Source organism: Tachyglossus aculeatus, chromosome 8 (assembly GCF_015852505.1).
Source record: "Tachyglossus aculeatus isolate mTacAcu1 chromosome 8, mTacAcu1.pri, whole genome shotgun sequence".
In the NCBI taxonomy this organism is placed as follows: domain Eukaryota; kingdom Metazoa; phylum Chordata; class Mammalia; order Monotremata; family Tachyglossidae; genus Tachyglossus; species Tachyglossus aculeatus.
In genome coordinates this window covers 18,339,324-18,354,403 of record NC_052073.1, presented here as the reverse complement: position 1 = coordinate 18,354,403, position 15,080 = coordinate 18,339,324, and the positions used below count along the sequence as shown (strand labels likewise).

At 44.6% G+C, this 15,080-nt stretch overlaps 1 protein-coding gene across 1 annotated transcript in view; it reads right to left on the bottom strand.

Annotated features, from left to right (window-relative positions):
* The window catches only part of CDH4 (cadherin 4), a 724,668-nt gene that overhangs the window by 11,056 nt on the left and 698,532 nt on the right, over positions 1-15,080 (bottom strand). Inside the window, exons 12-14 of the mRNA XM_038750169.1 lie at positions 10,951-11,184; positions 6,770-7,003; positions 28-167 (exon numbers count right to left, since the gene is read on the bottom strand). Of these exons, the coding sequence (XP_038606097.1) occupies positions 28-167; positions 6,770-7,003; positions 10,951-11,184 (608 nt within the window). The remainder of the gene's footprint in view (positions 1-27; positions 168-6,769; positions 7,004-10,950; positions 11,185-15,080) is intronic.

Below are 15,080 nucleotides of genomic sequence, written 5' to 3'. Positions count from 1 at the left end.
GATTCACACTGCAGACACCCATCTCACCTGGTCCTCCTCTCCACCACCTTCCTCATCATATTTCAGGATGTTATCTCTCACGTCATCCTCAGGATCAATCAGGAGCTGCTTAGTATGCCGTTCCTTCTCTCTGCGTTTCATCCACACCACAAACAGCAAAACCATGGCTGCAATAGCAAATGATATGCAGGTGAGTAATGGGATTTTAAAGACCATATTTATGATTTGCATCTGCTGAACACAGGGCATTAAAGCACCTTCAACTTTTACCCTCCAAGAAGAGCTGGAGCGTGGTTCTCAGGAAGAGCCAGCGGCAGATTCGATGTTAAACATAAACAACGGAGGTAAACACCACCTCTGTTCTATTTGTTCCATTTGATCAAGGCAATGTTTGTACCAATGTTAGAGGTTAATGCTGTTGTAAAGAGCTCAAGGCCTGGGATTTTCTGAGTGCTTTGAGGGGAAGGTAGATCTTTGCAGAACAAATCTGGATTAAAGGGCACACACCATCCCTTTAAACACAGGAGATTAAAAAATCACAGTCTAAATACAAGGACAATAAGACAATAAGTGATGGAACATCTGCTGTAGTCAATTCTTTAAGTAAACTCCTAAATGTAGATGGCTCAACTTGCTCATCCAAATATTTCCTCCACACTAAGACTAGATGAGTTTTAGAAGTAGTGGCAAAATAAAAAAGACATCAGTCTGCAGACAGGAAAAGAAAGCTAAAGAAATGAGGAGAGTGATGACATTTTGGAGGGATTTGCTCTGGATGGGACATGTTGAGAAAATGGCAAGTACTGGATTAAGGGAAAGAGAGGAAAACTGGAACTTCAGAAATTCAGAAACTGCATGTGGCCTCCGTAGTCTGTCCTATTTTTAGGGGGCAGTACATTGTGCTATTTTTTCCCTGTCTTTTCCCTTAGGAATGATGTCTGAATTACCACCGGAACAGCACCCTCCTTCCCCCCTTCTCCTACAGGCTCACTTCCTGTATTTACCCAGGTGACTGCTCCTTGGAGATAGACCAGCAGTCTATTCATTCATCCATATTCCCGATGTCCAACACAGAGATCAGGTCCTTAGATGGAACTCTTGCAGATGAAGAAAACACTGACTCCTAAGAAATTTATGTTTATAATTTAGAGTTTTCCGAAGTTATCGCAGGGCTATTGCAGGAGGATAAAGGAAGGTAAAGTTCCTTGACAAAACTAATAGGAACTTTACAATCCCCTGAGCTCCACAAATTCAGCATCTCTGGGAGATGCAGGCTGCACTGGTAGAGAATATGTAGCATTTTGGAAAGGATTTCTTTGCGAAAAATCCCAATTTCTGATCAGAATTTGTATAGGGAAAATTGAACCCAAAATAGCCTCTTGTGGGGAGCAGGCTGCATAGACAGGGGCAACATTTCTGAAACGATTTTCTAAAAATCTCTCTTTAAACCCCACCCAGTTATCTTGACATTGGCACCTTCACCTAGCAGAGAGCAGTCTGGGCTTTTACAATTTCTTAGCGCTGTTCCCCAACCCAACTACTGCTCAAGAAACCCTCACTTTGGTGCCCTTACTGGTCCCCAGAGTTCAGACAGGCTGGAAAAGGGGTGAATAGAAGAGCACAGGGCTCCCAACCCTCCTGGTCATACTAGCAGGTGAGCTGACCCTAGGTCACAAAGGAAACCATCATGAAAAGGTGAGTTCTGGGGAAAAACTCAAGCCTTCTATATGGACTCAAAGAAATGGCTTTCAGTTCACGCCCCTGCATGCCTCCCCACCCTCCCCCCCTCCCCCCCATCAAATTCTGACCAAACTACTAACCAATCCCCTTTTAATTGGAATGAAAATAAGGCTGGGTACACTAGCATCAGTAAGAAATGTGGACTTGGGAGGACTTAAATTTCTGTAACTTGCATAAATCAATGCCACAAGTCTAAACCCATCTGAGCAATTCAGCCCCCAAATCCCAATTTTGCCTTATTCCTTCAGAGCATATAGTGGGGGCCCAGTTTTGGCTTGGTATCTGTGGCTGTGTAAACCGGGATCTGGCACCCAGGCTCTGATACAAACATGAGCCACACCAGTTTCAAATGCCAAATTGTCCAGCAGGGAAGGGTGCCCTGACTGGGATCCTTTTTCTCTCTGTCTTCATTTGCTCCGTCACTCTTGGAGCAGTTTGGGAGCCTCTTGGGGAGGTCTCACCTTTTGGGTATTGGACACTCTCCTGAGTCTTTCACCATAGGTCTGAATGCTTTTTGCTCCTTCTCCCAGTGTCCCAGAATGGAAACAGTGAGATCAAGGGGAGAAAGGCATGCTGGATCCACAGTTGCCAAGCGATGGGCCTCCTGGAGTGGAAAGGAAGACTAGAGGTCATCTTTATCCCCCCTTCTGCTGAACATCCGGTAATTAAGCCCGATAAGAATGCACTGAAGTGAACAGGAGGGGACTGAACACCTAATAATTGGCTCCCTTCCTGCTCACTGTGCAGTTTTAGATAGTTCAGCAGTTCTTTATTGTTTATCTGAGATCTGCTCAGCAGTGAAATAAAAATATAACTCTTCTTTCTGATGAGAAACCCCTGAGCTATTTCATAAGCTTTTAAAGCCCTCTTCTAAATTCTGGAAATCTTGCACAACAAGCTACCTGCCTGATGCATAAAGGCAATATTATAATGGTTCCACCGCTCTTTGTATGTGCTACCTTTTTTCCTAGTGGTGGGAAAGTATGCCATTATTGCCTTTAGAGTTACCTTGAAAGGGAGACCTTCAAAATATCAATAGCGAATGTAGTGTGCACTCCTTCCTTTTATTCACCCAGCAGAATAGAAAGGCACATTACTGTGGGTTAGATATCCACTTTTGCTCTGTGGGGAGTTTTTTTGAAAACTACTCTTTTCAAGTTTGGTGTTTTTATTGCAAGGACTCTCCTCTCAAGTACCCTGTGATCTACCCAGCTGCCTGGTGAATACTTTGGGAGGTGGGGAAAGATAACAGAATAGCCAGTTTAGCTGTTGGATTACGGGGGACAGATTTGGAAGAGGGACTCGGTGGATGCAGGATGGGGAGGAGAAGGGGACTGTATCTATTCTTGGGCCCGGTGTTCCTGTAGATCCATACCTGTGCAAATGGTTAGTCATGAAGGTAAATTCTTTATTATGAAGACAAAATGGTATGGTAAATTGGATCCTGGCTGGGTGTCAGTGGCAAATCTGCTTAGCTAATTGGGTGTGAGATTAAGTAGCTGAACCAGAATCAAAGCTGACAGCTTGAACTGGACCCACAAAACCCCGAATGCAATACCAGAGATTGTTTGAGACATAGGGTTGCCCCAAGGTCTGATCTGCTTTATCCCAGAGCAGAAACCCGGCAGTAAAGGTCAAAGATCCCTTATTCAAATTAGCTTTCTGGGTGCTAGGACATTACTGAGGCCAATGTATTTTAAAAGGAGGAAAAACTTAAGTGAAACCCCCATCATAGATTCCATTTCTCATCCTTCATGGGGCTCTTTCAGCTCTCAAGCACGAAAAAGTCAATTAGAATGACAATGAATGTAAAAATAAGCTTTCATAATAAAAACCATAATTTTAAAGGGGAAGATAGATCTAAGATTGGTTAAAAAAAATATGGAACTGTTGAAATCAAAAGTCCTTTCATCGAGGCTAATTTTAGTCAACAGAATTTTTAGTAAGTCAAATCATACTTTAACGGTGAGTATATATAGTAGTTTAAAAAGTAAGTCTAGTTTAATTGCTTCTGATACTTGGTGGTAAAGTTCTACTCCTGCCTAATATGGGAGTCGGCCATGGGTTCGAGTCCCGCCTCCCCCACATGTCTGCTGTGTGACCTTGGGCAAGTCACTTCACTTCTCTGTGCCTCAGTTCCCTCTTCTGTAAAATGGGGATTAAGACTGTGAGCCCCACATGGGACAACCTCATCTCCTTGTATTCCCCCCAGCGCTTAGAACAGTGCTTTGCACATAGTAAGCGCTTAACAAATACCAACATTATTATTATTATTATTATTGTTATTAATATTCCTTCACAAAACAAATGTTAATGCCTCATTGAAAAGCAGCAGAAGGGGGTAAGCAGACCAATGGATAATGAGAGCACACTGACTTTCAGAATCTGACTTTGAGTCTTTGTGTTGGCTGTCAACTTCAGGTGAATTCTATCCTGCCGCCCACGCACCCCCGCCTCCCCCAAGCCCCAACCTCTCCTGCCAAATTCCCTTTCACGATATGCCATCACTGGGGCTGTGGATCTTCCGAGTCAGGGAGATAGAGAACCACTGATGGCAAAGTCCCACCTGACTCGTGATCCTGGGAGAGGTCTTCGTACCAGAGAGCTTGGATACTTCAGGCCAGCAGCGAGAGGTTCCTGGCAGAGGAGTGGGAAAGAAACTGCAGGACCCTGAGGCTTAGATTTGTGAGGCGCTATCATTTCTGCATTTTCATGAGCACTAACATTAACTAAATGTATGCAAATGGAAAAATAAAAATGATAACACTGTAACTCTGGGCAGAACTTGGCACAGTAGGGGCAGATACCCAGGAAACTACAAAATAGGCACTGGGGTAAATATTCATTTCCGATGCGCAGGACAAAGCAGTGGGATTCCCATTAAAGCTAATGACAGTTACAATTTTACATCTCATGCTTCACACTCATCCGCCATCGCAGTGTGTTTAAATGGAGAGCATAGAGCAGGAAGAACAACTTATACTATTAACATCAGCTAGCTGATGTATCCTACAGTGCATTAGGATAATCGAACAGCTCCAGCTAGAGCCCTCATTCATTTAATCCTTTGCTTTCTTCTCGATTGTTTTTCACGATGAGAAAGAACTCCGCTTACTTCTCTCACCCGGGACTAGTTCCCTCTCCTTTGGAGAAAACTCAGCCAGCCAGCTCCAAACCAGAACCTTGTTGCTTAAAGAAAAGGATGCAGCAAACAACAGCAGCATTTGATTTTTCAAAAGAGGAGTTGGGCTTTCTCCTCTCCCACCCCCAAGGCAACGTTTCTGCGCCCCGAGGATGATGGAGGCTGGGATGGAAAGGAATCTGACATGATTGTCACTCAGAGGCTGGTGTCAAATATGGATGGCTCAGAGCATGTGCGGATGGTTCAGGGCACAGGTTGGGGATCCCTGGATTGTGTCCAAAACAGTAGTGCCAGGAGAGAGGCTGTCCACGCACTCGGGGATACGTGACCCGAAAGGTTTACCTGAGAAGGCTATTCCAGGACTCACTTTAGAGTTGACTACCAGACACGGTGAACGGAAGCCTGGTGCCTTGAGGTGGGGTAGGAGGGGAGGGACAAAGAAGGGAGGGAAGGAGTCAGAAAAAGGAAGCAGGATCGAGGCTGTGTGGTAGAGCAGAGGAAAAAGAAGGAGAAGGGGAGGTAAACGGGAAAGGAAATAGGATGGGAATAACAATAATAATAATAATAATAATGGTGTTTTTTAAGCACTTTGTGCCAGACACTGTTCTAAGCTCTGGGGTAGAAACAAGATAGTTGGGTTGCACACAGTCCCTGTCTCACATAGGGCTCACAGTCTTAATCCCCATTTTACAGATGAGGGAACTGAGGCACAGAGAAGTGAAGTAATAATAATAATAATAATAATAATAGCATTTATCAAGTGCTTACTATGTGCAAAGCACTGTTCTTCTAAGCCCTGGGGAGGTTACAAGGTGATCAGGTTGTCCCACAGGGGGCTCACAGTCTTAATCCCCATTTTACAGATGAGGGAACTGAGGCACAGAGAAGTGAAGTGACTTCCCCAAGGTCACACAGCAGACAGACGGTGGAGCTGGGATTAGAACCCATGACCTTCTGACTCCCAGGCCTGTGCTCTATTTACTAGGCCATGGAAATAGAGGAGAGAGGGGGCGGGGGGAATGACATGGAAAAGGGAGAATGATGTCAAAAGGGGCAAGGGGATTACTGACCTACTTCTTTTACCACCAGTTACCAGAATCAAAACTAATTTGGATAATTCAAAATAAACTGTGTACAAAATAATAAATTCTGTGTGACCTTAGATGGAATAAATAAGCAAAATTGGGTTTGGCTCCTGAATTAGCTTGGGCCCCAATTTTCAACTTTTCATAAGGGCTTTTCTTGCAACTCCCTGATTTCTTCTAAACTTGATCTTAATGCTGTCAGGCTCATTAACTTTGGGGCACTCATAATTTGGCCCTAGTACAACACAGCCCCGGGCCATATCTGGCCCAGTGATAGGATGGGAGTGGCTAACTGGAGGACCATGGAGTGGAGGGAACATTCCCTTGCTAAAAGCAAATCCAAGAAGAATTTTGGTTGAAAACCAAAGCTCTATTTTAAAATGGTGTGCTTTTTTTGAGATAACTTAAATTTTAGTTACACTGCTCTTTTTCCAATGCTCACACATCATCACCAAACGAAACAATGAGTTGCACCCATCAGCCTCATTCAGCCCACTGATATGGTAGTCTGGTCAGAGCCAGGTCACTGAAAGAACCTAGAACAGATAGTAAAGCCACCCTGTGGCCCGAGATCTCTGACCTCTCAGAGTAGAGCTGCTAATATGTTTGCAGGAGGCTGGGCTCTTGGAGCTTCAGAGGTGGGCTGGGTTGCGAGAAAGGACCCCCTAAATTGGCAGGGCAATAGGGTAGGGTTGAGTTTGAGCAGCTTTGTGTCAGGTTGGCAAGATAAGCTCGGGTATTATCTATTTGGTGTGCAAGGATTCTGGTGGGCAAGCAGTAGCTGGCAGGGCAAGGAACTTACTTAGTAAAATAATGATGCATATCAGGATGGCGATGATGGCCCCCGTCCCCAGGCCAGCTGCAGCGACGGCCCCGATAGTGGTACAATCACCGTTCTCGTCGCACGGACACACCTTGACCTTGATGACGGTTGTGTTGGATAATGGAGGGTTTCCTGAATCCGTCACAATGATGGGGACGTCGTACACGCCGGCCTCTAGATACATTATCCGTAAACTGAGCTGAGCGTAGTCCCCTGGTGGGGGCAGAGCAGAACGAACAGAGCGAGGTGGTCAGGAGCTGCAAAAAACCCCAGTGACCTGCATCTGCTGGATTTCATTACTGGTGGTGAGAAGCAAGGGCAGACCGAAGCAACTCCCAACACCAACTTTACCTTAGAACAAGCATATCCCGTAGGTTAACTGTGTCCTCTACACTGGGGGGCAAATGGGGCTCAGGAGGAGCAGGGTATTGAATCAGTATCACTTTCTGACAAAAGGAGGCTAGGTAGTCATGCAGTGAGACCTCCTGCTTTGTCCTACTGGTAGTGACATTGTGTTTACAATGCACGAAGCAACAAACTCAGAATTGGGAAAGTCAATCCTATTTAGGGAGCATCAACTGTGCGCAGAGTGCCCTTTACTAAGTGCTTGGGGGAGTGCGATAGAAGTAAAAAGCCACAGTCTCACTCTCAAGGAGCTAAAAGTTGAATGGGCAAAGGAATTAGGATATCGATTCAGATGTGGTCCTTGGTCAACAAGGGTTTTCACAGTCTACAGGAAAAAATACACGACTCCTGGGAGAGAACGGTTCTTGGGCTTCTTCCTGCTCCAGTAGGGCCACCCTTGGTCTAAACCATTATGACCTACCCATCTTTCTAATTGTTAGGGAAGAGATGTCTGCCCATCTGATGGTCAGAGTCAAGGGACATGGGCATGGTGGGTGGGAAGGAGGGCGCTTAGTGGGCTATGTTGTCTATGAGCATGTTGGCATGACAGAAGCAGTGGGGAGCTGCTTGGTCTAGTGGATAGAGAATGGATCTGGGAGTCGGAAGGTCATGGGTTCTAACTGTGGCTCCGCCACTTGTCTGCTGTGTGACCTTGGGTGAGTCACTGAACTTCTCTGTACCTCAGTTCCCTCAACTGTAAAATAAGGACTAAGACTGTGAGCCCTACGTGGGACAGGGACTGTGTTCAACCCAATTACCTCGTATCTACCCCAGACATCACAGCCACTGTGTTTTCTGAAAGTGGGTTTCTGGCTGGAGGAAGCCCAAGTCTGGCCCCGTCATTTTGTGACCTTCCCTAGAGAGGTCTTCTATGGTCTCAAAGCACAGAATCCGGCACGGCTGGGCCTGGATTGGTGTGCACCTAACCATGCAACTGACCAACTACAGACTATCATTTGTCCCTCAGTTAGTTAAATAATCTCAAGTGCCTACTTGGTCTAAAGCATTTGGGAGAGTACCGTAGAGTTAGCAGACCTGATCCCTGCCCTCAAGAAAGTTGAAGTCTAGCAGGGGAAACAAACTCCCTTCCCTCCATGAGATTTCAGGGTCTGTGGGTTGGGGGCTGTCTGATGACCAGGTGGCCCTTTCTCTCCCCATCTACCATGGGTGAGAAGATACCCCCAAACTGCAGCCACATAACAATGGTGGCATTGTTAAGATTTTACTATTGGTCAAGTATTGCCCTAAGTGCTGGAATAGATTCAAGATAGACTGATTGGACACAGTCCCTGTCCCACATGAGGCTCATGGTCTAAGCAGGAGGGGGAATGGGTATTGAATCCCCATTTTGCAGATGAGGAAACTGAAGAACAGAGAAGTTGTGTCCTTCCCAAGCTCATACAGTAGGCAAGTGGAGGAGCCAGTATTAGAACCCAGATTCTTTGATTCCCAGGCCTGTGCTCCTTCCACAGGTCAGGCTACTTCTCATGAGCCACATGAGCCTGATCAAGAAGGTTGAGTGAGAGAATGGGAGAGATGGAAAGAGATTAAGAGAGAAAGAGTGAATGAGAGACTGCCATTTTTCTGGACATGCTAGTAACGCCCTATCAAGCGAAAGAAGTGTAGAATGCTGTAAAAGCATTTATTTCTCCAGATCCAATGGTGGAATAGTGTAGACATTCTGACATTTCCTTCAAAAGCTCTTCCCTGACTAAGCCCTCATGAGAAGCAGCGTGGTTCAGTGGAAAGAGCACGGGCTTTGGAGACAGGTCATGGGTTCAAATCCCAGCTTTGCCAATTGTCAGCTGTGTGACTTTGGACAAGTCACTTAACTTCTCTGGGCCTCAGTTACCTCATCTGTAAAATGGGGATTAAGACTGTGAGCCCCCCGTGGGACAACCTGATCACCTTGTAAACTCCCCAGTGCTTAGAACAGTGCTTTGCACATAGTAAGCACTTAATAAATGCCATTATTATCTTTATAATGGCACTTAATAAATGCCATTATTATCATTATAACCCTCACCTCTTACCCTAGGCCAACAGCCCTTATGTAAATATCCTCATACTCTACTATTTCATCCTCCCTGTAATTTACTTGTAATTTTTATTTGAATGTAGAGTAAATGTACTTGTTTATTATCTGTCTCCCTCATATATTGTAAGCTTCTTGTGGAAAGGGATCATGTCTACCAACTCTTGTTGTATTGTACTTTCCCAAGCACTTAGTACATTGCTCTGCACACAAAAGTGTTCAATAAATACAACTGATTGATTGATTAAGGGGCTTTGTAGGGTGGCTAGGGACAGGACCTATCACTAAGAGAGAAGAGAAGCCTGGGAAATAAAGAGGGAAGCAGTACTTGGGAGTTGATGTTAATAAGTTGATAGTGAAATCGTGGGGAGTGAAAGGTGGAATTCTCTTCCCCAGTGAAAAAAAAGTTTCAGTATCTGATAATAATAATAATGATGGCATTTGTTAAGTGCTTACTATGTGCAAAGCACTGTTCTAAGCGCTGGGGAGGATACAAGGTGATCAGGTTGCCCCACGTGGGGCTCACAGTCTTAATCCCCATTTTTTTACAGATGTGGTAACTGAGGCACAGAGAAGTTAACTGACTTGCCAAAAGTCACACAGCTGACAAGTGGCAGAGCCGGGATTAGAACCCATGACCTCTGACTCCCAAGCCCGTGCTCTTTCCACTAAGCCACGCTGCTTCTCTGCCTTATCTCCACTGCCTTCATTCACATTCAGAGGTAAGAGGAGTACAAGAGGAAACTGATTGACTGGATGCCAGATCTCCAAAAGATGACACTGGAATAATAAAAGCGGGGGTACCAAACAGGGCGTGGACCTGACTGTGGTCCTGTCCTAGTCACGAGCCACTGTTGAACTGATGATGAGTTTGGATCATCAGCTTTCTAATGGATCTTTACTAAAACCTAGCATGATACTCCACCATGGAGTGACTGGAAGCAGACTTTCTCTTGGTGTGAAGGTTGAGAGACTCATAGTCTGGGAGAATCTCTCCAGCACAGGGGCCTAATAAATGCTCTCTGTGCGGAGGAGACATGTTTGGAAAGTCCCATGTGCATTGGGCCATTTCACTCTGGAGTTGGGTCGTACCCCTGGAGGACACTTCAGGGCCCACCTTCCCTTTAATGCTTCTCAGCCCTGTTCCCAAGATGGCTGTGATGGCTGATAAAGGTGAGTCGAGCTTAACCCCCATCACGATGGGCAATCTATACATCTTCCTGCTACCACTATTTCCAGGGAAATTAAAAGGCCAACTTCCAGTAATTATAGTCGGAGAAACAAACATTGATCCTGGTTGTGCCTTATGACAATTTCACTGGGACATAAGGAAGACTGATAATTGCCTCTCTCCACTTAGCCATTATGGATGATTTATATCCAGGTCAGTCCTGATAAGTGTTATAATTATGAACTGCATTAAAAAAGCCAAGTGCCACAAGCGCTCGGAGGTCTGATGATAAATCATCTCTAACTATCTGGTCTGTAATATGGCTCATGAGATAGAGGAAAAGGCACCTGTGGAGGCAGAGGAAGGAAAGCTTGTGTGATCTCTGGAAATCCATCAGCCTTTTAGACTGTGAGCCCACTGTTGGGTAGGGACTGTCTCTATATGTTACCAACTTGTACTTCCCAAGCGCTTAGTACAGTGCTCTGCACACAGTAAGCGCTCAATAAATACAATTGATGATGATGAGTGGGATTTCCTGATGGGTCTTACCATTTAACCTGGTGATGGTCCAGTTCTTCCTCACTGTCGACGGCATGAAGGGAAGCTCAAAGACATAGGGTCCGACGTTGGGGTCAATGTCAGCATCTGCGGCGGTGATGTTGATAACATTCAAGTTGGGCTTTTCGCAGACTTGGGCCTCTTTGGGCAGGAGCTCAGGTGCATTGTCATTGATGTCTATGAGGTATATCTGAAGAGTGCCAGTGCCACTTGCTGGGGGTATACCTAGGATAGACAGCAAGACAATATACACACACACACCATTGTAGTGACTCACATTTCGTCATGCCAGCTGCCCTCTACTCCATGACCTGGACTTGATTTACCACTTTCATTTCATGAGAACCTAAGCATTGTCATACTGGGTCTGACCATTGGTCTCTCAATAGATACTTTTGGAAGATCAGCATGGAGGTGACACTCTTTGGCATGTGCCCTTAGGAGGAGAGTTATCTCAGCTACCCTCTTTAACTTCCCTTTAGCAGTCCAAAAGTTTCCCTTTAATAATGCATTGTGGACCAGCATCTGTGAATTTATCTAAATCTTCTTGACATATTGATATTTTCTTTCTGCTCAGCTTCCTTAAAGAGTAAATTCACTGTGTAAAGAATTATTTAAAAAAATTTTTTTTGAACCTACCATAATCAAGTCTCAACAGGCAGAATTTGGTGAACAAGAATTCTATATCCATTTTGTCCCCACCTCATAATTTTATAAACTTCAATCCATTCCCTTGGAGCTTCTGACTTACCAGATGGAAAAATTCTAATTATTTCTGACTCTCCTCACATGGAAGCTACTCCACCCCTCTGATTATTGTAGTTGTTCTTCCAGACACTTTTTCAGTTCTGCTATGTTCTTCCCAAGATGCAGTGACCAAAACCACCTGCATTTCTCCAAGGGCAAGCAGACCTTGCTTTAAATAATGACAGAGCTATACATTTGGCTTTAAGTTAATGTTCTTTCTGAAATGGTTGCTACATAATAATAATAATTATAATAATGGCATTTATTAGGTGCTTACTTTGTGCAAAGCACTGTTCTAAGCGCTGGGAAGGTTACGAGGTGATCAGGTTGTCCCACGTGGGGCTCACAGTCTTAATCCCCATTTTACAGATGAGGTAACTGAGGCACAGAGAAGTTAAGTGACTTGCCCAAAGTCACACAGCTGACAAGTGGCAGAGCCGGGATTTGAACCCATGACCTCTGACTCTAAAGCTCGTGCTCTTTCAACTGAGCCACACTGCTTCTCTAATCTTGTATGTCCAGGGTTGAGGGGATGGGAATAGGAGAAGGTTCAAAAATACATTCCTGCCCAGGCTTTAGGAATACTTTGAAATGTAAAAAAGGGAGGCAAGACGCACCATGCTCTGATTCACCCTTAATTCACCAAATCAACACGGGGCACCAGGGCCATTTGTCCTTAACTGGACATTTTCCTCTGATTCCCATTAGCCATAGTGAAGAGCTGCATGGCCTAGTGCATAGAGCATGGGCCTGGGAGTTAGAAGGATCTGGGTTCTAATCCTGGCATTGCGACTTGTCTGTTGTGTGACCTTGGGCAAGTCACTTCACTTCTCCATGCCTCAGTTACCTCATCTGTAAAATGAGGATTAAGGCTGTGAGTTCCATGTGGAGAAGGGCTGTGTCCAACCTGATTAGCCTGCATCGGCCCCACAGCTTAGAACAGAGTTTGACACATAGAAAAGTGCTTAACAAATATCACAATTATTATTATTAATAAAATGCTACAACTGCCCGATCCCTTGCTAAGTGACCCCCTTGGATTTCTGCCATACTCCCCATGTTGGAAAAGGAAACTGTCCTGGGAGCTCCTCCCCATTATGACAGCTTGGTTACAGCTGTCCTGTTTCTCAGCCTCCCTTACTTCAGGGACCTCCCTCCAGCCATAAAATCACTGCGTGGTTTTTTAAAGGTTCGATATTCTTCATTTTCCCCCTTCGAGCTACAGGCAATTTTGTTCCACAGTTGTTCTCTGCCTGCTTCCCAAAAGGAATTATTCTTTTAGCTGATATATTTCCTTCCCTCTCTGGTGAAGAAATTACAAAACAATCCCACTGATTCTTTCAAACTTTGGATTCACTCAAGCTACTGTTTTTTTCCTCTGCCTCTTTTTTTTTAATGGTATTTGTTAAGCACCGACTATGTACCAGGCACAGAACTAAGCGCTGGGGTAGATACAAGCTAATTAGGTTGGACATAGTCCAGTCTCACATGAGGTGCACAGTCTTTATCCCCATTTTACAGATAACAGGCTCAGAGAAGTCAAGTGACCTGTCCAAGGTTACACACCAGACAAGTGGTGGAGCAGGGATTAGAATCAAGTTCTTCTGACTCCCATGCTCAGGCTCTATCCACTAGGCCATGCTGCTTCTCTTTCCAATATCCTGAGAAACTTAGAGAATCACTCCTTCATCACATCCTCAGCTTCATCCTTCCTCAGCTCCTTCGCTTGTCCCAGGGCCAATCAGGTATAAGGACATGTGCTTGAGGCCACTTGATCCTGCATCCCATGGGCCAGCTAAGTTTCTGAGGGCCCAGTGAGGGCCCAGTGTTACTGCTGTTGGGATCATTCTTCTTTTTAGTCTGATGTCCAAACTGCTTTTAGGGTTGAAGTCACATTCCAGAAAGTCTCTGATCTACTTAATGTCAACGTTCAATAACATCATACAGTTGCTGGATGCACCAATACCTGAACTTGCACAGATTAAAAAGCCATTTCAGTTGGGGTCTGACGAGAGAGCATTGGTTCATACAAGTTAACACCCTCTCCATATCTCAGTCTGCTGCAATTTTGACCTCTGGCATCAATGGGATGCCAGAAGATGGAAAGTCCAAAGGTTTTAAACCTACCAATCCCTGGCTATAAGGCTGAGAGACACCCAGCTGATGTGGACAATTAAGGGAAAGATGAGAGATAAGTCAGGAAAGGCCTCCTGGAAGAGATGTGATTTCAGAAGGGATTTAAAGATGGGGAAAGCTAACAGACGACATGGCGCCTACACTGGCTCTAGTATGTCTGGCCCAAATCCAACCGCAATGTCCCCAAAGGTAATTGCTTGCTAATTGGATGAAATAACTACCAAACTTAGAGCAATATTCTGGGACAGACTGGGAAAGCCTGGACACTCCTGCCCCTAGCCAAATTATCCAACAATGGACAGGGGAGACTCTTTATTGTTAAGCAACTTAGAGGCACTAGAGCCAAATAGAACTCAAGTTTCCATTAGTGGTGGGGGATGATGGGAAAACTCTCGAAGTAATTCTGCTTCTAGGTTCTGGGAAGAAGGCGAATTCTTGAGTCAAATATTGGCAATTTCTTGACCTCACTAAAGCAGGAGGTCAGTGGGATGTCCCTTTAATTTTTCACAAAACACTTCAAAATAAATTTGAGAAAATGCAGTGTTGTTTCTGCCTTTGAAAAACTGCTTTGATAAGTATATGATGACACAGCACATAAACTGGGGGAGAAATGCAAAAAAGGATTCTATTAACCTAGATAAAACTTTAGCCATTACCCTGAGCACTCGAGACAGAATTGTAAATGAGGACCTTTTTCATGTGAATTTTTACAGCTACACTCTTACCGTGATGGATTCTGTCTGCAAGCATTTTCATCCCAATTTCAGTTCTTGGGAGTGTAAAGGACTGGTAGGAAACAGTGAGACCATGGCCTTCATTATCTGCATTTCAAACAGCAAATGACTCTTCCACAGCAGCAAGAGGGGTTGGTTTGTTTTCTAGATTCCTTTCTTACTCCCCAAAGATTTAAAATGCATGTGATGTGAAGTGAGAATGGAAGTTGATTGCCTGAATTACTTGAAAACCGCATTTTAAAAAGCTAAGCTTTTGCCAAGTGCACCTTTCCAAGAGGATCCCAAAATCCTCTAGGCTACCCTGGAGGATTCCCAAGTGTGAATAAAAGAGGCCCTGCTTATGTTAGGCACTTTGGAAGGTTCATTTAACCCCTTTAGTACTGGAGCATTTAGTACATTCAGTTCTGCTACAGTGTATACTTTCAATATGCATTTTGGCTACAGCATAGTTAAGGAATTAGAGGGCATTTTTTGGACATTTTTTGGATAATGGCATTTATTAAG